General features: G+C 36.4%; 1 protein-coding gene and 1 long non-coding RNA gene across 14 annotated transcripts in view; one reads left to right on the forward strand and one right to left on the reverse strand.

The window, feature by feature from the left end:
* Positions 1-5,562: 5,562 nt before the first annotated feature.
* LOC144375063 (uncharacterized) lies at positions 5,563-7,663 on the reverse strand. The gene is made up of 2 exons (XR_013434434.1): positions 7,499-7,663; positions 5,563-5,787 (listed from the first exon to the last, which is right to left on the reverse strand). It is a non-coding gene; the product is annotated as an uncharacterized LOC144375063 (long non-coding RNA).
* A 366-nt stretch (positions 7,664-8,029) lies between these two features.
* Ankrd28 (ankyrin repeat domain 28) overlaps positions 8,030-25,607 on the forward strand; it is a 179,703-nt gene continuing 162,125 nt past the window's right edge. For 5 of the 13 annotated variants that reach the window (XM_078038326.1, XM_078038325.1, XM_013361729.4 and 2 more), the window contains exons 1-3: positions 8,030-8,296; positions 9,094-9,153; positions 10,223-10,309. Coding sequence is in view for 3 of the 13 variants with exons in the window: in XM_078038324.1 (XP_077894450.1) it covers positions 8,270-8,296 (27 nt within the window). In the remaining 10 variants the exon portion in view is untranslated. The remainder of the gene's footprint in view (positions 8,297-9,093; positions 9,154-10,222; positions 10,310-25,607) is intronic. The other 8 variants (XM_078038329.1, XM_078038324.1, XM_013361725.4 and 5 more) reach the window with 3 other exon arrangements.

The following is a 25,607-nucleotide window of genomic DNA, read 5'->3' on the forward strand; positions in this document are numbered from 1 at the left end:
GGCTATTTTTATAATAGCTATCCTCATGGGGGTAAGGCGGAATCTTATTGTATTGATTTGCATTTCCCTGATAGTCTTTCATAAACCTGTTGGCCATATTTAAGTCTTTGGAGAAGTATCTACTCTGGCATTTTGCCCATTTTAAAATAAAACATAGCAAAATATTTTAAATAAAATTGGGAGGTGTGTGCACAGAGTTAAGCATACCTATAATTCCAGCAACTCGGGAGGCTGAGGCAGGAACAGTGCAAGTTCAAAGCCACCCTCAGCAATTTAGCAATGTCCCAAGCAACTGTCTCAAAATAAAATATAAAAATGGCCGGGGGTATGGCTTGGTGGTTAAGCAACCCTGGGTTCAATCCTTGGTACCAAGCAAAATAAAAATCAGGATATATATTTTCTTGCTGGTCTTATGCTCAGGTCTTTTATCCATCCTGAGCTGATTTTTGTGTACAATATGAGGTTCCAATTTTATTTTGCATTTGGAAATAGGTTTCCCTGTGTCATTTATTAAAGACACAGTCTTTTCCAATTGTACCTTTTTGGTGCCCTTTTCAAATATTAGTTGACCATGTATGCTCAGATTTATTTTTCAGCTTTTTTTTTTTTTTTGGAGGGGGGCAGTGCTGGGGATTGAACCCAGGGCCTTGTGCATGAGAGGCAAGCACTCTACCAACTGAGCTATATTCCCAGCCCCATTTTTCAGCTATTTTGTTCCATTGGTCTGTTGTCTTTCTTCCATTACCCCAGTGTTTTGATTATAATAGCTTTGTAACATACTTTTAAGCCAGTTAAGTATGATGCCTCCAACTTTGTTTTTCTTTCAGAATTGCTATGGATATTTAGTGTGGTTCTATGAAATTTTAGAATTTTTTTAAAAAATGTGTTATGCCATTGGGATTTAATTTTTCTTAAAATTGTAGATGGATAGCATGCCTTTATTTTATTTTTATGCAGTGCTAAGGATTGAACCCAGTGACTCACACATGCTAGGAAAGCACTCAGCTACTGAACTATACAGCCCAGTCCCCCCATTGGAATTTCCATAGGGATTGTATTGAATGTGTATATTGCTAGGAGTAGTAAGGACATTTTTTTTTAAAAAAACTTTTTGTAGTTGTTAATGGACCTTTATTTATTTGTTTATATGTGGTGCTGAGACCTGAACACATGTGAGGCAAGTCCTCTATCAGAGCCACAACCTCGGCCCAGTATGGACATTTTTGACAATATTAATTTTTCCAATCCACAAGCACTGGACATCTTTTCATTTGTTTGTGTCCTTAATCTCTCTCATTGACATTTTAGTCTTTCACTCACTTGGTTAAATTTCTTCCTGTTTTTCGATGCTATCATAAATGGATTATTTCCTTACAAAATTATTATTAATGATGAATTATGTATTTTTCCTTTCATTTCTATTTCTGCCAGCTTTTGCTCTACATATTTTGGAGGTACATTCTTTTTTTTTTTTTTTTTTTAGTTGTAGATGGGCACAATATCTTTATTTATTTTCCATGGTGCTGAGGATTGAACCCAGTGCCTCACACATTCAAGTCAAGCACTCAACCACTGAGCTACGACCCCAGCCCCTGGAGGTCAATTCTTATACAACTTTTATAATGGTTATATTTTCTAGATGTATTAACCCTTATCAAAATGCTTCCAGTAGTAATTCCTTATTTTGTCTGACATTACTATAACCACTGCAGATCTCTTTTGGTTACTTATCTACTCACCATATACTGTTTTTTTTTTTTTTTCAATCTACTTCAGTCTTAGATAGGTCTCTTGTAGGTGACATGGAGTAGGATTTCACTGTTTATTCAGTCTAGTAAATCTACTTTTAAATGGAGGTGCTTAGTCTATTTATATTTATAGTTACTGTCATAATTAGACTTTCTTTTACCTTTCCTTGGTAGGTATTCTGGTGACTGAACCTATGACCTCATACATGCTAAGCAGCACTCTACCACTGAGCTAGAAAAACTCTTAGCTCCTGTTTTGCCATTTTATTTTTTGGTACAGGAGATTTAATCCAGGATACTTTTAGCATTGAAATACATCCCCTTTATCACTGAGACATTATTTTGAGACAGGGTCTTGCTAAGTTGCTGAAACTGGCCTTGATCTTGCAATCCCCCTTCCTCAGCCTCCCAAGTTGCTGGAATTACAGGTGTGTCACCATGCCCAAGTCTCTTTTGCCATTTGAATAGTTGTCTTCTATATGTGTACTTTTTATTCCAATGAAGTAATGGAATCACAATTTAAGTTTATGTAAATGTCAATATATTTGAAAACTATTCAAATGAAAACTCACTAAAGAATATGTACAAGTTCAGAAAAACTAAATGACTCATACTTCTATCATTCAAACATAATTTAATATTGTGATATACTTTCTACTAGGCTTTTAAAAAGTGTTTACAATTCATAAATTTGGGCCTTTGTTTACTGAGTTTATATATTATGTATATACCTATGCATATATTCATTTTATACATTCTGTCATATGCATTTTCCAACCAAAGAAGTGCCATCACTAACAAAAGCGATACTTACAGTGATCCTCTCAGAAGTTATTGAATAAATAAATGGCCCTATTTTTGATATAACAGTACTTGTAAACAAATTGGATATCAGAGGGTTAAGTTGGAAGAAAATGTCTGAGAAGCACCTTCTGTGTCAGGATTCTTGGTGTGATTATACTTGGTTTTAGCCCCTTACTTTGTAAAACAAAATAGGGAAAGCATTTTCTTTTTTGTTTGGATTCACCTATAAAATGACTGGACCTTGCGTCTTGGGACAGTGATGTGTTGTACACTTTTTTAGTATAGATTATGTATGTGTGTGCATATAATATCACATGATGTCAACCTTATTGATTTTGTGGTATTCAATCCTTTTCAGGCTCGTGCATTAATGTTTGAAGGTGCCTTTGCTAACTTCCTTAAATAGTTCCATGAAATTTTGTTTTATGTGGTTAAATGTACACAAGTTCGTGACTATGTCTTCTTAGTAGATAGTTCCTTTTATGATTATGACATATTTATTCCCATCAATCCTTCCTGCCTTACATTTTATATTAGATAAGCAATATTTTGATTAATATTTTGTTGATACATAGCTCTTTTCAAAATTCTTTCCCCAAACTCTTAAAATGTTTTAATCGTATATTTTGCAAAGAGCACATAGCTATTTAAAAAAAAAATCTAATTTGAATTTTTTTTTTTTATTTGTACTAGGGATTGAACTCAAGGGTACTCAACCGATGAGCCACATCCCCAGCCCTATTTTGTATTTTTATTTGGAGAGAGGGTCTCACTGAGTTGCTTAACACAGCTCCATTGCTGAACTGGCTTTGAAATTGTGATATTCCTGCCTCAGCCTCCTAAGCTACTGGGGATTACAGGTTTCTGTAACCAAGTCTGGTGTGTTTCTTGTGTGTGTGTGTGTGTTTTTTAATACAGTTCTAATCCATTTACATTTACTGTGATAAATTAACTGCCTTTTCTTTTTTCTTGCCTACTAATCCATTTACTAAGTTTTCTCTAGTTTTTTTTTTTTTCTCCCTTTTATAGGTTTGGAAGTTACACATTTTACTCTCTTATTTCTGTATCTTTATCTGTTTCACATGCACATTAGAAAATTGTTGTATTCAAGGCTCTCTAATCTTTTAAATAGCCTTTCTATCATAGGATGATTCACTAATTATAGATCCTACCTCCTTGGTAAAGAAGTCAGAAGCGAAATTTCCTGCTTCTCTTGCAGCTAGGATGTAGGCCTGTGATTCAGGCTCTTCTAACTATAAGTACCCACTGAAATGTGATCCTGATGCTGACGTTAAGAGCAAATGAAGAAAAGCGGAACCCCTGACATTTGGTGCTTGGTGGGTACAGCAGCAGTTTATCAGAACAGTTCTTAGACAGTTTGTTGCACTTTTTCAAGCTTAGCCTAAGCTGTTTTTTTTGTTTGTTTGTTTGTTTTGTTTTTAGTTTTCCCAATGATTCTGCAAGCTGTTATCATTTTAAGAAATTCCTGCATGGATTCTTAACCAATATAATGTCTTGTCAAAAATCTAAAGTCAGAATATTTCACTTCATCTGAACAAAAGTTTAAAATACTTTAATTCTGAACTGCCTCTTACCAAATCTACTATGTTTCAAAGGCTCATATTTTAATTTCACCTAGTTTTAAAATTCCAAAATGCTATCACTTAAATACTACTGATTTACATTGACCAAGATATTTCCTAAATCATCTGTTTATCCTTTTCCCAACTTACTTCTTTCTTCTAGACTTAGCTTTTCTCTGTTGGAGTATATTCTTTAAGACTTTCTTTGATGAGCATTTTTGAGTCTAAATTATGAAAACATGCTTAATTTGTCTTTTCCCATGAAAGACTGTTTAGCTAGTTATAGAATTCTAGTTTCTCAGGTAAGTCTCTCAATACTTCAGGGATATTTTCCATCACCTTTTGTCATCAAATGTTGCTGATAAATCTGCTGACCAGATGACTGTCATTCTTTTTAGGGGAATCTGACTTTTCTTAGTGGTAACCTTTAATATTTTCTTAGTGTATTTGACATGTTCTAACTTCACTACTATCTGCAGTGCTTTTTAAAAATTTATTCCTATTGAGACTTAGTTTCTACCTTTTATCTGATAACTCATATTTTTCAAGTCTGAAAAATTTACAGAATTATCTATGTGGATATTGCCTCTCCTTCATTCACTATATTCTCTCCTCCATAAACTCTTTAGATATATGCTGTGTCTTCTAATGATATCCTCTAAGATCTCTGAACTCAGCCTTGCTGCTTTGGCAGTCAACTGTATGAATTTTTTTTTGTATTTTAGGCTCTTCATAAAAATCATTTTTATAAGAAAGGGATTATCTGGCTCAAAACCCCTCAACAGTTGTTCTGTCTTTTACCATATAAGTTGTTCTTTTGACTGTCAAGTACCTCATACATCAAGGTCCTGCCATTTATTAGCTGGATAATCCTGGGCTCACTTAAATTCTTTGGACCCCATTTTCCCAACATAGAGAGATTAATGACAAATTTACATGAGGTAAAGCATACAAGGTACAGATTAAGTGTCCAACATCTGTTAGTGCAGTAAATAAAATTTGGTGTGGTTGCTTATCTCACAGAAATTTCCCTGGTGGTCACATCTGTATTTGTCATTCATTTCAGTTATGAATTCTGAAAGAATGCTACCATTACTTCCAAGATCTGGCAGCAATGATTGGCTGAGGAACTGGCATACAGATCTAGATCAACCAATCAGCTACTTGTTGAGACTTTATAGGAATACTGGCTCTTTTATGACTTCAGACTATTTAATGTATGAGCAGAGTTGCTGTTTTTTAGTATAAGAGAATAAAAGTAACATGTAGAAAAAAGGGAGAGATAAAGGAGAAAAAAAATTAGTGACATCATTTAAATACCTAGCACCATTGGCTTCCATGTTGCACTTTGCAGTAATGTAGATTCCTTTAATACTTAGATATGTTATAATAAGCAGGAATAATCTAATAATAAAAAATTAACAGAATTTGAACATGAATCTTATTTCATTTTATTGATCAATTATATAGGTTTTTTATTTCTATTTTCCAGAGTAGTTGTTACCCTCCAACCAGCCATGGAAATATAGTTGCTGCAATACTAATATGAAATTTGAACAGTCCCTCAGAGTTACCAGTCTTACATATCATTATCTTGATTGTGTGAGATGAGTAGGCCAGGTAATAAGCTTAATTCTTGACAAATGGTGACACTGAAACAGAGATAAGTTAAACAATATTCAAGGTGAAGAAGGGTGAAAACCCAGTTAGATCTAAAGCATCTTCATCCTCTGTCAGGACAGCTCATAACTACCATGATGCAGAGATAGTGCACATTTTCATTAATTACTGTTAATTAGAAATTTTCAGAAGAGTACTGAAAAGTTTCATTAGCTCAATCACAAAACCTATTAAAATGTATATTCAGTCTATAATTTAAATTTATACTCTCAGAAACACTTGTGTTCCTAAAAGTCAATCTTTGCCATGCTCCTAATCAAGCTCCTGTTGCACTTTTAAATTCTGGAACTTTAACCCAGAGAATACTGGAGTTGGGGGTGTGTTTATGTATGTATTAATTCCTGGCTCAACATCCAGTGTCTAAGCATATGTATAACTGTGGGTGAATTCTTATACCTTCTAAGGTAGAATTCTATTGGATACAACACATGGGTAATTATTTACAAAAGTGACTTGTAATCACAAACTACTCTAGTAATATTGTTATAATACTTTTGTTTTGGAGAACACAAATGCTTTCACAACAATAATTCATTCACCTTCACTGAATTGATAAGTAGAGGTTGGGTGACAAATAGTATTTTATCTGCCAGAATTGGCAAAGTAAAGGAGAAAGGAGTTAGGTATTTAAAAGAAAGCGAAGCAAGAGCCATTTGACTTTCTTTTTAGCCTCATCATAATGGTAACATTGCAGTTAAGAGAATTCCTACATTTTATTTAGGAAATATCTATGATGAAGAATGTAATTTTAGAAAAATTGTTTCAACAGAGTCACGACATGGATATATCAAAGAATAATGAAAGGATAGTACTACTAATCATTGGTGCTTTTAATCGTGTACTCTAATATTTTCATTTTTTATGGGGCTAAAGTTTATTTTTAAGTGCATCACTACAATAAGCTGACAGTCCTGGTATAGGTCCTCATTTCTTTAGATTGCCATTAGGCTCAAATCGATCCTCTAAATAAAGTCTGTCCCAAGAGACACAAGTAATGTAGGGAAAAAGGGGAGTTTTAGAAACCAAGCCTGACGTCACACTTTTGTGTTCTAACCATCTGTACCTAGGGGCTGGAGCCGCTCAGGCGGAGAGACACAGGCGCACAACAATTTTCTCCCACACAAGCCTGGAATGGCAACTGTGTGGCTGCCTAAGAAAGAAAAGCCGTTTCAGAGCTGTGGGGTGGCGTGGGGGTGTGTGGCAGGGTAAGAGAGTCATTCCTCTTCTCCATCCAAGGATGCTATTTATTGGAAATCCTGCCCATCTCCCCTCCACCACCACCCTTTAAATTGATTTTTCTCGAGTAGGAGGCAAAACCGTTTTGATGTGAAAGAAGAAAGGAAAAAATATGCAAGACTGGTAGGGAAGCTTTGAGGAGGAGAATCGCAAGCAGCATTGCTTTGGATATTGGGTCTGCGGGCAGAAAAAGGGTTCCGGCGTCCACAACCTGTTCGGCTTTAAAGACGACGCCCTTCCGTTTAGCGTGCTAACCCCCTCCCCTCACTCGCTCCGTCCACCGCCGCTGAGAGGGTAGCAGCCACCCTGTGGCCACCTCTCCCCCCACTCCCTTGGCTCCTTCATCTTCCACAAACTCAAAAGGCGCATTCTCACTGTCCTTCTACATGCGAGCCCGGCTCACCCCTCTCCCCCTCGCAGCTCCCCCCAGGTGCCCATCTCTCACACAGTTTCCGGCCCCTCACCGGGATCCTCAATCCTCCCCAGGTCTAGGGAAGCGTCTCCACTCAGGTTCCACGTGCAAATCCTAGGTTGTTACCCCGCTTTTTAGTTTCCCCCACCTCCAGCCACGGGCTCCGCCCACCCTGCCTGGGGCGCGCGCCCAGACGCCGGGACACCTGGCCGCCCCTCCCCCGGCCCCGCTCTCCTCCCGACTCCCCCGCCCCAAGCACCGCAGCTCGGCGCCCACCCCTCGCTGCTTCCTCCTCTTCACCCCCTCCCTTCGCAGGAGGCGAGGACTGGGGAAGGAGGGGGCAGAGGGAGCGCGGCGGCGTGGCCAATGGGCGCACGGCTTACTCTGGCCTCTCCCCCGCGTGGCCGCCAATCGCGGCGGGCGGTGGTGGTGATATTGTGGAGTGGAGTTTGGATGCCGCCGCTGCCGCGGGCTGGAGCGGCGCGGCGGCGGGGGCTGCCAGGGTATTTCGGGAAGGGGGCGTGAGGAGGCGGTGGCGGCAGTGGCGGGGACTGCGTGTGGAGGCAGCCCAAGGAGAGAGAAAGAAAGGAAGGAAGAGGGCGGGGAGTGCTCTGAGGAGGAGGCGGGACGGCCAAGCTCCTCACCTCTTGGCGGCGGCGGGTGTCCGGGGAGGCGGTGCCGCCCCCTGCCCGCGGTCTCTTCAGCGCAACCGGTCGCCGACCCGCTGGCATCGGGCAGCGGCCGAAGCTACTGGGGCGGGAGCAGTGGGCCGGGCGAAGGCTGGAGTGGGCGCGGAGGCGACCGCCATGGCGTTTCTCAAACTCCGCGACCAGGTAGGTGAGGGGCGGCAGGGCGGGATCGCGCCGCTTGGGGAGGAAGGGAAAGAGGCGGGCCAGAGGTGTGGGCCGCCAGGGCGCCCGCTCGGCAGTGTTGCTGCGAGGGAAGCCCGGTCCTGGGCCGGGGACAGGCGCAAGGCTGCGGGCTGGGTCCGCGAGCGACTTGCGTGTCAGGGTAGCTCGGGCCCGGGTAAGCCCACGTGCCGCCCAGGGTCTCGCCGCCGCGAGAGAGGGGCGGGTTCCGCGCTCGCCGCCCTCGCGTCGGGCGCGCTGCCGGGTAGGCGCCTCCTCTTGCCTGCCAGGTGAGGCTCGGGCCTAACAGGTGGCTTTCCCCTGCCAGGCTGTAGCTGTGCTGGCGGCCGTGACCTGGGGTCACGACCTTGCTCTCCTGTTTGCTTCGTGGTATAGTTGGAGACATTTACTCTCTCCGGGAAAGAAAAAAAATAAAAACTGGTTGATTCAGCTAGGGACTAGTTGGTGTGTAAGTCCCCAGACTTGTTTTCTTTTGACATTTTGTGCACCATCTTGGTTACTTTTCTTGACTTAGGAAGAGCTGATTTAATACCCGAAGTGCCAGAGACACTTGGGGACTGAAAAGTACTTTGTGTCTAGGAATGAAATCGCAACTATACCTGAAAGATAAGTACACCTAAAAACCTGGGAAGAGATGCGGACGTTTTCTGATATTTGTATCTGTCTTTTAAGGAAATGGAAAATTAACACGTGAAATTTACTGAGTCGCGGGAACTTAATGATGCTGAAAACTTATTTTTGCTATTTGTTTTTCTGGACAGAAGATATTGAACAGATTTGAAGGGAAAGTAACTTGCATACGTTGGGAAACTGTTCTGAAAGTGAGTACCCCTTTTTACAGAAACAATGGGGTCTCTTAGCAAATAGCATATCTTAAATTATGAATACAGTTAATACCATGACTTCTCACTTCCAAAGTGATTTTATCTTTAGAGTAATGATTGGCCCTATGTATCATTTTGCATCAGGAGAGCTTTAGCTGGTGTTAATAACATCAGGGCAAGATGTTTTGAGAAACTGTTTAAAATTTATACTTTTGTGTTTCAAGTTAGATATTAAAAGTCACTGTCCAGTATGTTAACCACTAACAACATGTGGCAACTTAAATTTAACTAAAATAAACTGAGTTCCATAGTTATGCTATTCATATCTCAAAAGCTCAGCCATACTAGCTATTGATTGTTGTATTGAACAGGACAGGTAAAGAACACTTAGGGTGTTTCACAAAGTTTTATTATTTACCTGTTAATAACAGGTAAAGCACAGTTAAAGTATAAACCTTATCTAATTCCCCTACAGTCAGTGCACATTATACTCTTAACAGAATGAAACTCAAAGTCTAGGTTTTCTACTAACTTTTATCAATTTAGTGGGATTTTGTGCTTTCATTTCTATTTCTAGTCCTTTGCTTTTGAAAGTTATTTTTGTGCTGTAGATTATTGTGTGCACTAGGAATGCAGTGGACTTTTAGGAGGACATCCTCTTATTTGCCATAAGATTTAAGCAGAAACAGGATTTCAGTTGGAAATGAAGTTGCATCTTTGCACTTGAGTATTTAGAAATTACAATTATAGAGCAGTTGTGATACTATTCCAGTTTTACATGATGTCCACTTACAGTGGTGATACTGTTCTTTAAAATATAATCTGTAAATTTGAGAATACTTGGACAAGTTAATTAAATGGGATGACCGGGACAAAATAGAGAGGTTTATCTCTATCCTATCTGGTTTCTCTTTTGAAAGATTTTGAGAAATGAGTTTGTTTTCCCTGGTTTAAAGGGAATAGCTGTTTCTAGCAATATCTTATATGTTGATATTTTATTAACTGTTAGAAGTGAGAATAAAAATGAAATGGAATGCAAATACTCTTTAACTTTTCCCATCTGCAGGAAAAGCAGTTCAGCTAGATGAATTACTTTATTTGGAGGAAAGGAGGAGAAGATCTGGATAAGTACACAGAATTTTAAACGTGGAAGGTACTTGATACAGCTTCTATCTCAAAAGCCTTATATACACTTGAGATAGGAAGTAGTAGAATCTGCTTTTCTAGGTTTTTTTTGTTATTCACCTTGTATTTTGTTTTCTTTTGGCTTGTAAAACATTGTTTAATTCATAGAAGCTGCAAGTGGGGAAGAGTTTTCTTTGTGCAAGGAAGCCTTAGTTCTTAAATATGAAACAAATGAGTAAATAAGGGAGTTCTCCTGTCCATACAATTTGAATTAAAATGGTATTTTCTCATTTTATGCTTACATATAATGGGTATAAGAAGTAATTACTGTCCTACTTTCTGTTTACCTGTAGATGGAAATAATTTTTATTTGTAAATAAAATGAAAATAATTTGTTTTCTGTCTGTAGGAGTTAGGCACATGATTTTTTTTCCCCCTGAATTATTTCACTTTGGTTTATACAACATGAATTAAGATTCAAATGTAGGGTGTTGTTTCATTAGGTGTCACTGTCATAATTTTTATTTTTTCAATTAGTAAAAAATATTCATACATGATTACATTGAAATTTTCAGCAGTAATAAGAACAGTAGAAGTTTTTTGTTTAGATTAGGGATCACAAATTCCCAAACTGGGAAACTAAATGACAGCTAACATTTGGCTTTATTTAGTATGTAGAAGAAAATGATGAATGGTAGAGATGATGGCCATGGGGATCAAGTATGTTAGTTGCTGCTCTGCTCCAGGCCTTTGTTGCTCTGCAGGTGTAATAGTAGTTTTAGAATGCAAATTTTTTAAGAAGCCAGTAATCCAAATTGTTATGCAAAATCTGTAAATGTTGGCAAGTTGATAACCACCAATGTCAGTCAATTCTGTGATTCTAAAAAGGGGCCAGTAAGAATTAGTTTGTAACTGCTAATTTAGATCAGTTGGAGAAAACAAACTACAAAATAAAAAACAGTTTTCAGGGCTGGGGAATGTAGCTCAGTGGTAGAGTACTTGCCTAGGATGTATGAGACATTGGGTTCAATCCCAGCACCCAAAAAAAAAAAAAAAAAAAAAAAGTTAAGAACAGTTTTAAATAGGAAGCCAAGCATGGTGGTGCCCTCCTGTAATCCCAGTGGTTCAGAGGACTGAAGAAGGAGTTTCACAAGTTCAAAATCAGTTTTAGCAATTTAGTGAGGCTCTAAGCAACTTAGCAAGAACCTGTTTCTAAAAATAACTAGTCAGTCAAGGTGGCACACAACTGTAATCCCAGTAGCAGCTCCAGAGGCTGATGCAGGAGGATCAGGAGTCCAAAGCCAGCCTCAGCAAGGGCGAGGCACTAAACAACTCAGTGAAACCCTGTCTCTAAATAAAATACAAAATAGGGCTGGGGATGTGGCTCCGTGGTTGAGTGCCCCTGAGTTCAATCCCTGGAACCCCCCCAAAAAATATAAAATGGCAAAATGATCATAAATTTTTTTTCCTTCTTTGTAATGCCTGTGATTGAACCTAGGACTTTGTGCATGCTAAGCAAGTGTTCTACCACTGAGCTACACCCCCAGCCCCATTCATTAACTTTTATATCATATTTGAAGAGTTCTTTTAAAAAAATTCATGTATATGTCTTTTTACTTACAGCATATATGTGTAATCTTAGTATTTATTTCTGTTTTCACAGTTTGTTTTAAATCTGGAGTTAAACTTTGTTTGTTGTAGTACTAAAGGATTATAGCTTTTTTCTTAATATTTATTTATTTTTTTTTAGTTTTCAGCGGACACAACTTCTTTGTATGTGGTGCTGAGTATCGAACCCGGGCCGCCCACATGTCAGGCGAGCTCGCTACCGCTTGAGCCACATCCCCAGCACACTTTTTTTTTTTTTTAAGGGGGGGGGGGAGAGAATATTTTTTAATATTTTCAGTTTTCAGTGGACACAACATCTTTATTTTATGTGGTGCTGAGGATCGAACCCAGCGCCCCGCGCATGCCAGGCGAGCGCGTTACCGCTTGAGCCACATCCCCAGCCCCTATAGCTTTTTTTTTTTTTTTGGATTCTTTTCTTTTGCCCATTTGTATATAGTAAGTAGATTTCTTGAAGTCTTGTTTTTCCCCATTAAAATTTTTTTGATTGCTGCATAAAGTACATGTTTATGGAGATACAGTGTGACATTTTGGTATATAGTACAATGTATAACGATTGGCAGGGTGGTTGTGTAGCATTCATTCACTTTAAATATTTGTCATTTCCTTATGTTGGGAACATTCAGAATCCTCTCTCTTATTGGTTGTAGAAATATAGAGTTGTATATTTCATTTTGCTATAGAAATATATGATTTATTATTGTCAACCTTAGCATACTGGTATGGAGCTTTAGGAGTCATTTCTCCTATCGAACTGTACTCCTGTACCTGTTAACCATCCCTTATCACCTCCCTTGCTTTCCAGTCTCTAGTAATTACTGTTCTCTCTAATCAGATCAGCTTTTTAAGCTTTCATGTAAGTGAGAATATGCAATATTTGTCTTTCATTTGATTTTGTGTGGATGTGTGTGTGTGTAGGAGCCACACACACACACACAAAATGTGTGTTCCCTTCTAGATTTGGTTATTATGTGAGGATTCTTTATATGTTGATGGTGTTTTTGTTTTGAACAGGGTTGACATATATCAGTGAGTAAATGTTGAGTGAATGAAAATAGTAATTTAAGCATGATTTTGGATAGTAAAAAGTTCTCACATGATCAGGTACTTGTTTGACCTTTCAGTAAGGTGGCAGAGAGAAAGAAAAAAAAACTTGAGAAATCTTACAAGATTTATAGAATGCTTGAAATGCTTGAAGAACACTGGTGCCCACCTATTTATCAAGTGTCTCCCTGCTTTGTGCTAGAGACTGTGCAGGGTCTAAAGAAAAAGCAGCTACCATCTCTGCCTGTAGGGGGTCTTATGGCTAGAAGAGGAGAAAGACATACATAAATATAGGGTGTAAGAGATAGTTCAGATGAAGAGGTTTGTTGAGTTGAAGGAAAACATGGAGCCTGTTATTTGAAAGTGTTGATGAACAAACAGTTCAAAAGTAAGTACCTTGTTTTAGCCTGCTTTTTTGCTGCTGTGACCAAAAGATTGACAAGAACAATTTTAGAAGAGGAAAAGTTTATTTGGAGCTCATGGTTTCAGGGGTCTTAATTCATAGATGGCTGACTTCATTCCTCAGGGTCTGAGATAAGGCAGAACATCATGGTGTTCTTCCTAGTGCCACTTCCTGAACTGCCTTCCTCTATCAGGTAGAGGTAGAGGAAGGCAATTCAGGAAGTGGCACTAGGAAGCAGAGAGAGACCTGTGCAACCGGAACAAAATATAAACCAAAAAGCACACCCCCAGTGACCCACCTCCTTCAGCCACATCCTACCTGCCTACAGTGACCACTCAATTAGTGGATTAACACACTGATTATGTTAAGGCTCTCATAACCCAATCATTTCACCTCTAAACTTTCTTACATTGTCTTACACATGAGCTTTTGGGGGATACCTCATATCTAAACCATAACATCCCTCCTGTTTTCTCACTTTTTGGATATCTTGTTTATATAATACAGATTATAACCTGGTGGGCTCCATAACTGATGAGGATTACATATTTTAGAATTCAGAAAGTATCAGTTGTAGGGAGAGAAATCTTGTGGCAAAGGAGAGAGATTTTAGGTTCACCAGAAGGATTTGACAATATTGAAAGCAAACAGTTGTACTTGAAAGCAACCAGAGGGAACTGTGAAGTTAAGCCAGAAAAGAGGATGGTAACCTGTTTTTTGGGTAATGAGGATATAGTCTGGACTAGTGTAATTGAATGGATGGAAGTTACATTATCTCAGTACTAAGTACATTATGAAGTACTTTGTCTATGAGGCTAGAATTTGATGATGAGAAGTAATAGCTGGGCCTTCTTAAATAGGAGCCCATGGGGGTTTTAGCAATAATGTGCATATAGTGCACTTTTCTGAATAGGGTTTATGGGTTTTATTGGGTCCTCAAAGGGTTTCACGACACTGAAAATTTAAATAACCACTACAGGTTTTAAGAGGGTAGATTACAAAAGATGGACAACAGGGACCCCCAGGGTCAGTGAGGTAAATGATTCTGCGGTTTAAAACACAAAATATTTTAGTACAAACTGAGCACATTAAATACTGAGCAGGGGGAATGAATATCTTGGAAAAATTCCTTATAGCTGTATTGATGGCTTACAGATCTGTATAAATTAGAGTGTACTGTCTCATAGTCCCACTAGGATAAATTAAACTTTGAAAATATACTTAAACATTGGTTATGGTGATTAAAAAATAGTAAATAATCCAAGTAATTAGATTTGGGTTGCACAAAGTTTTCTAGCATTTTATCATGTCTTGTTTTTCTAGTCTTATCTAAAGTTTATATTCAATCAGTGCTGGGTGGGATGAGATGCTCCTGGAAAATGCTCTGTGCCTGGAGAAAATAGTTCAGAATTAAGTCTTGATCTAGGTAATGTTTCCAATAGGTCAAATCAAATCAATCATACTACTTATTTAAAGCCAAAATAATGAAATCTTCACTTAACTTAAACCAGTAAAACTTTAAACTGTTATTGGGATATGATGTATAACTATGGTTGAAATAATGAAAGTGAAATTTCCACTCCCATCCTCCACAATTAGTATTTAGTTATACAGGTGTGCCTTAAGTGATACTGTGGATCTGGTGTTCCAGATCACTCCAGTAAAATCAATAGCTCAATAAAGCAAATCGCATGGATTTTTTGGTTTCTCAGTGTACATGAAATGTATGTTTACACTTAGTCTGTTAAGTGTGTATTATGTTTTAGCATTATGTCTAAAAAAAAAAAGTGTATGTACCTTAATTAAAATACTTCACTGCAAAAAGATGCCGATGATCATTTGAGATTTTGAAAAAATTATGCCAATAGGCTTGTTTAACATAGTTGCTACAGACCATCAAAGCAGACTTTAGTGAAAAGGCTAGTTTTGCCTAATAAATTTAAGTTCAAATTTTTAGTTGGCAAGGGTTTATTCATCTGAATTTATTATAAACTTAAAGGCATCTTTCCTACACTTAAGAATTTAGGGCCATAGATAATATTAAAACATGCAGCACAGGACAATTAAAATACTTTTAAAAAGGAAATCTTCAATTGTGTACAATGAATCAAAAGGCATTCTGCTGTCATATATGCCTTATTAAAATAAATAAATTATTTAAAAGAGGAAATTTTGTTTTTTAAGATTTTGACTTTTATAGGTCACTTAATTAATATTCCCATATTAAGTTTAACATCTGCTTGTCAGTTTCTGCCAGAAAGACAGTTGGAATTTTGACAGGTATTGTGTTTAATCTGTACATCACTTTGGGAAATATGTTGTCTTCTTACTCTTTTAGTCCGTGAACATGGGATGCTTTCCATAAGATTCTTTAAATTTTTTTAATGATCTTGTAGTTTCTAGGTTGTAAGTTTTGAACTGTTTGTTAAATCAGTTGCGAGGATTTTTTTATGCTTATCGGAAATTAATTTTTAAAATTTTCAAATATTTATTGCAATGTATAGAAATACAGTTCCTTTACATATTGCTCTTATATCTTGCAACTTTGTTGAGCTCATTTGTTAGTAGAAATGTTTTTTTTAGAGGATACATGAGACTTTTCTATATAGAGAGTATATGAGACTTTTCTATATAGAGAGTATGTTATCTATAATTAGAGAGGTAATTTTACTTCTTTCTTTTTGATCTCTGTGTTTTTTATTTCTTCTGGCTTACTTGCCCAAACTAGAACCTCCAGAATAATGTTAGAAATGGTGGAGAGTTGGACACCCTTGTGTTGATCATGATCTTCTGTCTGTCTTCTCTAAGTATGATGCTACCAATGAGTTTTCTGTAAATGACTTTTATTAGGTTGAATAAATTTTCTTCTATTCCTGGTTTGTTGATTGGTAATTCTTTTTTTGTGGGGAGACGGGTACCTGGGATTGAACTTAGGGGTCCTCGACCACTGAGTCACATTCCCAGCCCTATTTTGTATTTTATTTAGAGATGAGTATCACCGAGTTGCTTATTTAGCACCTTGGCTTTTTGCTGAGGCTGGTTTTGAACTCTCAGTTCTCCTATCTCAGCCTCCCAAGCTGCTGGGATTACAGGCATGTGCCACCATGTCTGGCTGTTGATTGGGAAATTCTTAAACATGGATATTAAATCAAGTTCCCATGTTGGGCATTGTAGTTTTTTGAATAAAATGAAAGCTTAGGAAGGAACAGTGTCTTGGTTTCAACCAAGATCACATTACTCACAGAACTTTCCCATTCTGAAAACTTCTAAATATTATTTCTTCAATGGCAAGTCCCAAATGTTATGTTTTTAATTAGGTTCAAATTTCTTTGACATTTGCTTATTTGATAATTTCAGTTAGCTCTATGTATGCTACCACCCCAAATTTAACATGACTGTTTAGGCATTTATTTGATTCTGATTTTATTGTGTATCAGGTGCTATGCCAGATTCCAAAGGACCTAAAAATGTGTTTGAAGAATTGTCAGAGAATACCTGGGGTTGCAGTACAGGGCACTTGGTGTGTCAAGAAATTACCATATTGGAGATAGAGGCCAAATCATGAAAATCCTGAGCTCTAAAGAGATAGATCTTTATTCTGAAAGCAGTAATGAGCCACTGAATGATTCAGAGTAGGAAATCAGTATAAGATTTGTATTTTGAATGAATTCTGGAAAAGAGATAATATAGAATATGAATCAGTATGTTGAGAGTGAAACTGGAAGCTGGAGAACTGATGGGAAGTTAAAATCCATTTGAAAAGAGGTTTGATCTAAGACACTGGCAGTGGGGATGGATTCTAGAAATATTTTGGAAATAAAATTGATAGGACTTGCTGACTGGATTATAGGGACTGAAGAAGAATGAGTCTTCAGTGACAACTAGGGTTTTGAATAGGGGACCTGAGTGGATAGGACATTACTAGAGGAGGAGTTGATTTGAAGGGAGATTAATTTGATTTTGGAAATATTGAAGTCCTTGTAGAACATCTAAGTGGAGAAATGTTATTATGGTGGGTAGTTAAATGTGAAACTGGACTCAGATATCTAAGAATATTTTAGGTGGTGATTGAAGTGAAAGAGGTCACTGAGAGAATGGGAACAACTCATGGCCAAGGAGGATATAATAGACAATATGGAATGAATAGATGAAAATTTATGAAGTGCTACTAGAGTTAAGAAGAAAGCCTTGAGAGACTGATGTCACAGGCCAAAGGGGAAAAGAATTTCTCAAGTTGTACCTGTATTCTTTTAAGCTTGAAGGTTTAATTAAAATTTCACCACTTTTTAGTTTTCCTTTTATCTCAGTACATTGTTTTAAGCTTTTCTGTGAAAATGTTTTTCCTATTTGCTGCTTGCTCTTTACTTCCTAAGCCACTATTTCCTAATTTGGGCACACATCAGACTCACATGGCAAGCTTATAGATTCTTGGGGTCCAGTTAGACCTGCTGAATGAGAATCATCCTGGATAATGCTCTAGACTTAGTATTTTAAAATCTTCTGGGCTGGGGATATAGCTCAGATGGTAGGGAGAGTGCTTGCCTTGTATTCACAAAGCCCTGGGTTCTAATTCCCAGCACTACAAAGACAAAAACAGAGATTATGGTGGGGGCGGGGAGTGCTGGGGTTATGGCTCAGTGGTAGAGCACTTACCTAGCATTATGTGAGGCACTGGGTTTGTTCTATTCTCAGCACTGCATATAAAATAAGTGAATAACAGAAAGGTCCATCAACAACTAAAAAAAAAAAAAATCTGTGATGAAGATTAGTTTTGCTCTTTGCCAACTTTTTTCTTCTGTGCCCCAAACTAACTTAAATTTACTACCCCTTTTTGGATTTGGAGGTGGCCATATGTTTGAGATCTGGTAATAGACAGTTAAGCAAAAGTGTTGAGTGTCACTTTAACCCTGGCAAATACAAACCTACCTTGAGTAAATTCTCTCTCCCCCACCTATTGCTAGATAAACTTTGGAAATGATGAGTTAAGAGCACTAAACTTCTGTTAGCCTGGGTTATCTCCAGCCTCCTCAGGTCTTTAGGTGATCATTAACAAGGATATTTGGACTTTGTGTAAGCATGAAACATACTGTTGTGTTATAGTTTGGGGATTTATTTATTATAATATCCACTTTTAATAAGTACATTTCCTTAGATTATTGTTCAAGGATCAGAATTAGGGAACCATTGCCCTTGGTTACCTTTTGTTCTAATTTTGTTTTTAAACTCGATATATAGGAAGTCTTGAGCTGTTGACTTTAGACCTTCCATGTGTTTTGTTTGTACTAAGTTTAATAGAAATGGTTATAATTAACATTCTGATTATTTTATTAGATAAAGATATTTGTATGTTTACTACCTATTGAACCTTGATACTGGAGATACATCTATGTTTAAAACAAGGTCTCTACCTCTTAGTATAGAATAAGAGGGAATTAGATAAGGGAATTATTTTACCTGTGCTTTGGGGACATTAAGGTAGAGGTGGTTAATTGAACCCAAGGGTGAAGTTAGGAGGGTTACTTGTTTATCAAAATGGGATTTTACTTACTAATGTTCTTGTAGTATTTTTCTCTTGTCTTTAGTGGGCTGGAGCCATACATAGGCTAAATAAAATGTCCTTTTAGATCTACAAGTGCATTTTTTTGATGACTTTTATTACATGGGAATATTTTGATTGAGCATGTGCTTTTTTTCTTAATCTCTAACAAAAAAAAACCACTGTAAATCTTAGTCCTGATGCAAATTATATTATTAAAATTTTCTTGCAATTAACTAAAGTGTTGTTCTTTTTATTTTTTGTTTTTAAAGAAGTATCTTATTGCATTTCCTTTTCTCCAGTTACATTTCAGGGAAATTTTAGATTAGATATAGTGAAAGTTAGGAAGGTCCTACTTATTATCTTTGGTATTAAGTTCTTAATCAGTGTGTGTGTGGAAGTGGTTAGGTAAATTTCTATATTGAATAGCTTTCGGAATGGTGAGGTATTTCCCCACTTTTTTTTGCATAGGTTTTATGTTAGGCAGTGTGTAGCTCCAGAGTATTAGACTGAATGTGCCAAGAGTGAGATGAGAAATGTTAACAGCTGGGCAATGGACAACCACATTTGAGAGAGAGGTGTTTTCCTGGAGTTAGTTTGACTTGAGTGTTAACAAATAGCTGAATTAGGGGATGTATAAACAAACTGCAATACTAGGGTAAACAGTGAAATTTAAACTGAGTGAATAGACCAGAAGAGCAAGTGTAGTATTGTCAAGTAGGTCTGATAAGTAACCTAAGCCAAGGTATAGGAAGGTTCTAACAGGTCAGTAAGAGCTTGAATGATTCAAATAGAGATGTCTAGAATTAGGAGACTTCAGTAAATAATGCCAGGGAGCTGTAACCTTTCAGATATTCTCATTTGATGCTATAGCAAGGACAATGAGAGAAACCTGGTTGGACTGTTTCCAAATTGAGAAGCTTGTCAAGAGGGTAAAATGAAATACAGGATATATGTACTGTAGAAGGTCAAGGATTATAGGTTTTCTCTCCTTTGTAGAAGCAAAAGGGGAAAAAAAAGGTATGGGGGATCTCATGAAAATCTAAGGGAGATCAGTAGAGTAGATGAAAAGGAACCAAGGAGAGAGAAAAGGGGAAATACTGGGAAATGATATTGGCCAAATTATATTGCCTTTTTTGTGCATATACAAATATGTAACTATGAATTGAACCATTATGCACAATTATAATGTACCAATTAAAAAACATGGAAAAATGTCTCTAATCAGTTTTTTTTGTCGTCATTACTAACAATATTCTCTTTTCTGAGTCTTCCAGATTCTAAGTTATATGAACTCTTAATTTCCTTTTCTTATTCCTTTAGCTCCATGGAGCCATAGTTTCAAAATTGGAATTTCTTTTCCCTAACCACAGCTTCTTTCATTGCCTGTTCTCCCACTTCAGCCACAATGAACCTGAGTCTTGCTGTTTTGGAACCTATTGCATATAGTCTGTTAGGTTCAAGTTGGCCACATACTCACTTTTTAGAAAACTTGACCTCCTGATTTGTTTATAGTGATGTTTTTTAAAATGTGGATAGCTCTTATTTGTGTGTTTATTAAGACTTTATGTGGGTGACATGTATACTTTGATTACCAGATGTAAACTCACACTTCTTTGCCCCAAGTCCATACTCAAGAGGGTAGGTAGCCTAGTATGATAGACATGATTATCCAACTCCTGCTTTATTCTCATTTCCATTGGGTCAATTTTGGGATATCCCAAACTCATACTTTTGCAGCCCTTTATATTGATTATTCTGTAGCTTTGTTTTTTATTTTGCTTTCTTCAATACTCATTCCCCTTTCCTTCAACTGTCACCCGACCTTTAGCTTTTATTTCTGCTTTCTCACTGCCACCTTTCTCCCTTAGTCCTTTTGGCACAAACTTAATACACACCTTCAGTTCCATCTTGTGCTACTGGCAACTTGCCCATTCTTTCAGTTCCCGCTCTCTAATTTACTAAGCAAAAAGAGTCTGCTATTTATGTAAACTTTCTTATTGATCTTCTTTCTTGCAAATCATTTACTTCTCTGTGAACTTTGTTTTCTGCTTTGTTGTTGTTGTTGCTGCATATTGAATTTAGTGTCTTGTGAACGCGAAGCATACCCTCTACACCACCAGCCTTCTTTTTTCTTCTTTTTGGCTCAAAAGAATTAACATGCATTTTTCTTTTGCAAGCTATGCTTCTGCTATACTCCTAATTCTGTCCTGAACTGAAACTTAGAGGTATTATTTTTCTCTTGTTTTTATTTATTCCTTTGCACTGTCCTCTCTGACCCTGCATATTGTTACCTATTGGTGTCTAGATGAACACCATCTATTAAGATTCTGATAATTCAGATTGAGCAAATTTGACCCAGACAGCTTTCTCTTTGAACCACATTGATTCTAAAATGTGCTAAGTTTATATAGTTTTTATTGGCTTCACCTTCCTTGGCACCTAATCTCCATGTCTAAAAATTATCTTGTTTGCCCAACTTAGTACTTTTCAATTACAGTTGTTTTCTATTGTTTTGTCTATAACTTAAGATCCTGAATAGCTTATCAACTTTTCAAGTTGGGTTGAGGGAGCTCATGGTTGATAAGACCAATAGTTTATTTTTGTATAATTTATTTGTTAATTTTAGCACATTTGAAGAGTGGTAAGAGTAAACTCATCACTATTATCCAATTTTAGAACATTTTCATCACTCCAAAAAATTCCTTGTACCCATTTTATAATCAGTCACTCCTGATCCCACTTCAAGCCTCAGGCGACTACTGATTAGGAATCTATCAAGTGTTTTTCTGAACATTTCATATAAATGGAATCATAAGATATGTGATTATTTTTGTCTTTTTTTTTCATTTTGTATAAATGATTTGGATTTAATACATGTTGTAAACTTCATTAGTTCTTCATTGCTGAATAGTATTTCATTGTACGGATATACTGCATGTTACCCATTTCCCAGTTGAAGGAAATTTTGAATTATTTCCCATTTTTGGAAATTATGAGTAATGATGCTGTGAATAGTCACATGTAAATCTTTGTGAAGACAAAATTTTTCATTTATCTTGGCGTGATTTCTAGGAGTAACATTCCTGGGCCATATGGCAAATTTTTGTTTCAAATGTTTTAAGACTAAACTGTATATGCTCTATTTAATGTTGCTGGATTTAGTTTGCTATTATTTTGTTGAAGTTTTTAATATCTCTGTTCTTGAGATGTCTTTGTCTTGCTTTGGTATTGCCAGAAGCATATTGCTGGCCTCACAATATGAATTTGGGAATTATGCTCTCCTATTTAAATATCTACCTGAGTTTGTGAAGAATTTTTATTTCTTTAAGTGTTTTGTGAAATTTACCAATGAAACTGTGTGGGCCAGTCATTTTCTGAGATTTTAATTACTAATTCAGTTCCTTTACTGATATATATAGTAGATCTGTCCAGATTTTTTTTTTTGTCTAGAGTCAGTTACAGTAATTTGTTTTTCTAGGAATTTGCTCATTTTTATCTGTTTATATTGGTTGGCATAAAGTTGTGCATCTGTTCCCTTATAATCCTCTTAATTTTTCTGTAATTTTTTTTTGATGTAATTCCCTCTTTCATTCCTGAATTTGGTGATTTGTATCTTTATTTATTTATTTTTTCCATGGTCAGCTGATCTAAAACTTTGTCAATTTTTAGGACTTTTTAAAGATTCAGCTTTTGATTCCTCTGCTACTATTTATTACTTCTTCTGCTTGCCTTGGGTTTCGTTTGCACTTTTTCTAATATCTTAAGTTGGAAACTTATTTGAGATTTTCATTTTTAATATTGGTGTGTGGAGCTCAAACTTTCCCTCAAAACATTGTTAATGCTATCCTATATAACTTTTTGTATGTTTTGTTTTCATTTTCATTCAGCTAAAAATATATTCCTTTGTGATTGTCATCTTTGTCCCATATTTAGAATTATTTTAATTTCTTAAACATTTGTGAATTTTTCAAATTACGTTTTGTTGTTATTTCTAATGTACTTGTATTGTGATTGAAGAACATTATTGTATCACTTCACTTCTTTTAAATTTGAGACTTGTTTCATGGCTGTAATATATGGTCTATCCTGGAGAATATTCCCTGTGTACTTAAAAATAATGTGTATTCTATTCTTGGGTAGAATCTTTTGTAGGTGTCAGGTCAGATTGGTTAATAGTGTTTTTGCTCAAGTCTTCAGTATCCTTGCCAATTTCCTGTTTACTTGTTTATACATTATTGAGGATGAGATATTGAAGTCTACCTATTATTATGAATTGTCAGTTTCACCCTTAATTATGTTGTGTTTTTGTTTTTTCTATTTTGGGATTATTAAGTAACTTTATTATTTTTGTTATATCTTCCTGTTGAATTGATACTTTAATATTGTAAAATGTACCTCTGTTTTTAGTAACTTTTTTTTTTACTTAAAGTCTGTTTTTTCAGATATTAGTATAACAGTCCATCTTTTATGGTTATTGTTTACATGATACATCTTTTCCATCCTTTTGACCTTTTTGTGTATTTGAATCTGAAGTGTCTCTTTGTAGTATATAGCTTTTTAAAATGCAGTCCAACAATGTGTTTTTTAATGGAGTGTTTAATTCTTTTATATTTAGTATTACTTTTGAAATGATTGGATTTGTTTGTGTTTGTTTTTTTTCCCTATATATCTCCTATCTTTTTTGTTTCTCTCTTCTATTAACTTTTATATTTTCTGTTTAATCATTTTAATTTCTCTTGATTTATAGAAAACTACATTTTTCTTAATTTTTGCTATATGGATTTATTACCATCTACTTGAGATTATTATTAATAATGCTCCAGCTATTATTGTATATATTATGTTTATGTACGAAACTCATTGTACAGTTTTAATTATTGCTTTGTACAATATTTGTCATTTTAAAGAATAGGAGAACAAAATTTATAGTCTTATTAAGTTGGATAGTTTATCATTTCTTTTTGTGGATTCAGGTTATCATCCGGTGTAATTTCTTTAATGTAGCTCCATTCCCTCCTTCCTTTTTTGTGCTATGATTGTCATATATATTATATCTTTATATGATAAACCAAAGGATATAATTTTGATTTTTTTTATGCAATTACCTTTTTTTTTAATATTTATTTTTTAGTTCTCGGCAGACACAACATCTTTGTTGGTATGTGGTGCTGAGGATCGAACCCAGGCCGCACGCATGCCAGGCGAGCGTGCTACTGCTTGAGCCACATCCCCAGCCCCCTATGCAATTACCTTTTAAATTACTTTTTCCCTGTAATCACCTTTTTCATTGCTTTTTTTCCTTCATATGGAATGTGGTTTACTGTCTGTGTCATTCTTTCATCCAAAAGAATTTCCTTTAGTAGTTAACTTTCATCTTTATTCTCTGAAGAATGCATGTTAGATTAGCCAGTTCCCTCCTATCTTCTCTGTTTGGGATCATGTATATCTTATGATCTTATACATGATATTAATTGAGTAAGGATTGAGAAGTATGGCATAAGGTGAGTCTAGGAGAAAGTATGTAGGAACCAATTCCTGAACTATCTTAAGTTCTAAGCTGTAGAATTTCACCTTTATTCTTACAGCTGTGGGAACAACAGCAAGAACTGGAAGGTTTTATACAGAATTCTGTTACCAAATTTGAGCCTTTGAAAGGACTTTGCAAAGATTAGATCCTGAAGGCTTATTTAGAAACGGGCAGCAACAAATCAAGCCTCCAAGAAGATGAATCTGCCTTTTTTCTCTGTCACTTCTTTATTCTTTTAAGCAATCAAAAGCTGTTTATATCCAAGTAGCTATTTTCTTGCAGGCCTAAAATATTCACAGGTTTGTGGAGAATGCTGTATAGTTTGTAGAGTGGGAATCATGGTAGCCCTCTGAAAGATTTGTGAAATTACAGTCTGGGAAATGCTGTAATAGGATGAACAGATTGCTTACTGTTTGTGTATATGAAATGGGTTGTATTGAAAGATTAGAAAAACATCCTCTGGCATGCTCAATCTCTCTTAAAGGAATGCTAGGCATGTATCAGTACCTTTTAGTAATTTTAACATAATAAGAAAGTGTTTAATTCTTTTCTTACTCACTTGGTTCCCACACATAATTATTATTTTAATCATAGGATATATAAAAGGCTTTATTTTTACTTCTAAGGAATAATTGAAGAACAAAAAACTTATTGATTCTTGATTTTTGCTGCCAATTCTTTAGAATGTAAAATGAAAGAGAAAAAATAGTCCCTTCCTCCAGTCTCGGCAGATTTTGTTACACAGAGTTCTTGTCAGTAGGTTTTTTCCCCCCTTTGAGTGACTACTGCAGAAGACCTTGTTTGGGGACTACCCTCATTATTCTACAGTTGCCCTTTTGAATGCAGGAGCTGTTTTTATCCTTATTTATGAAGTCATTTAAGTGCTCCAGTTTTCAAGAGTTTAGCACAGTGTTTTCATTGAAATGCTAGAAGTTAGATTTGAAACTGATAGGAAATTACTGATTTAGTCTTGAGCCTAATATTTACCAAAGAATTGGAGGTCACTTTTTTTTTTTTTAAAGGTGGACATAATATCTTTATTTTATTTTTATGTGGTAATGAGGATCGAACTCAGTGCCTCAGGCATGCTAGACAAACACTTCACCACTGAGCCCCAACCCCTGGGGTCACATTTTTGCCCAGTGTCAAACACAAGGAATTTTGAATTTAGGTACATAATTCTGTCA

The sequence above is a fragment of the Ictidomys tridecemlineatus genome, chromosome 2 (genome assembly GCF_052094955.1).
Source record: "Ictidomys tridecemlineatus isolate mIctTri1 chromosome 2, mIctTri1.hap1, whole genome shotgun sequence".
Classification (NCBI taxonomy): Eukaryota; Metazoa; Chordata; class Mammalia; order Rodentia; family Sciuridae; genus Ictidomys; species Ictidomys tridecemlineatus.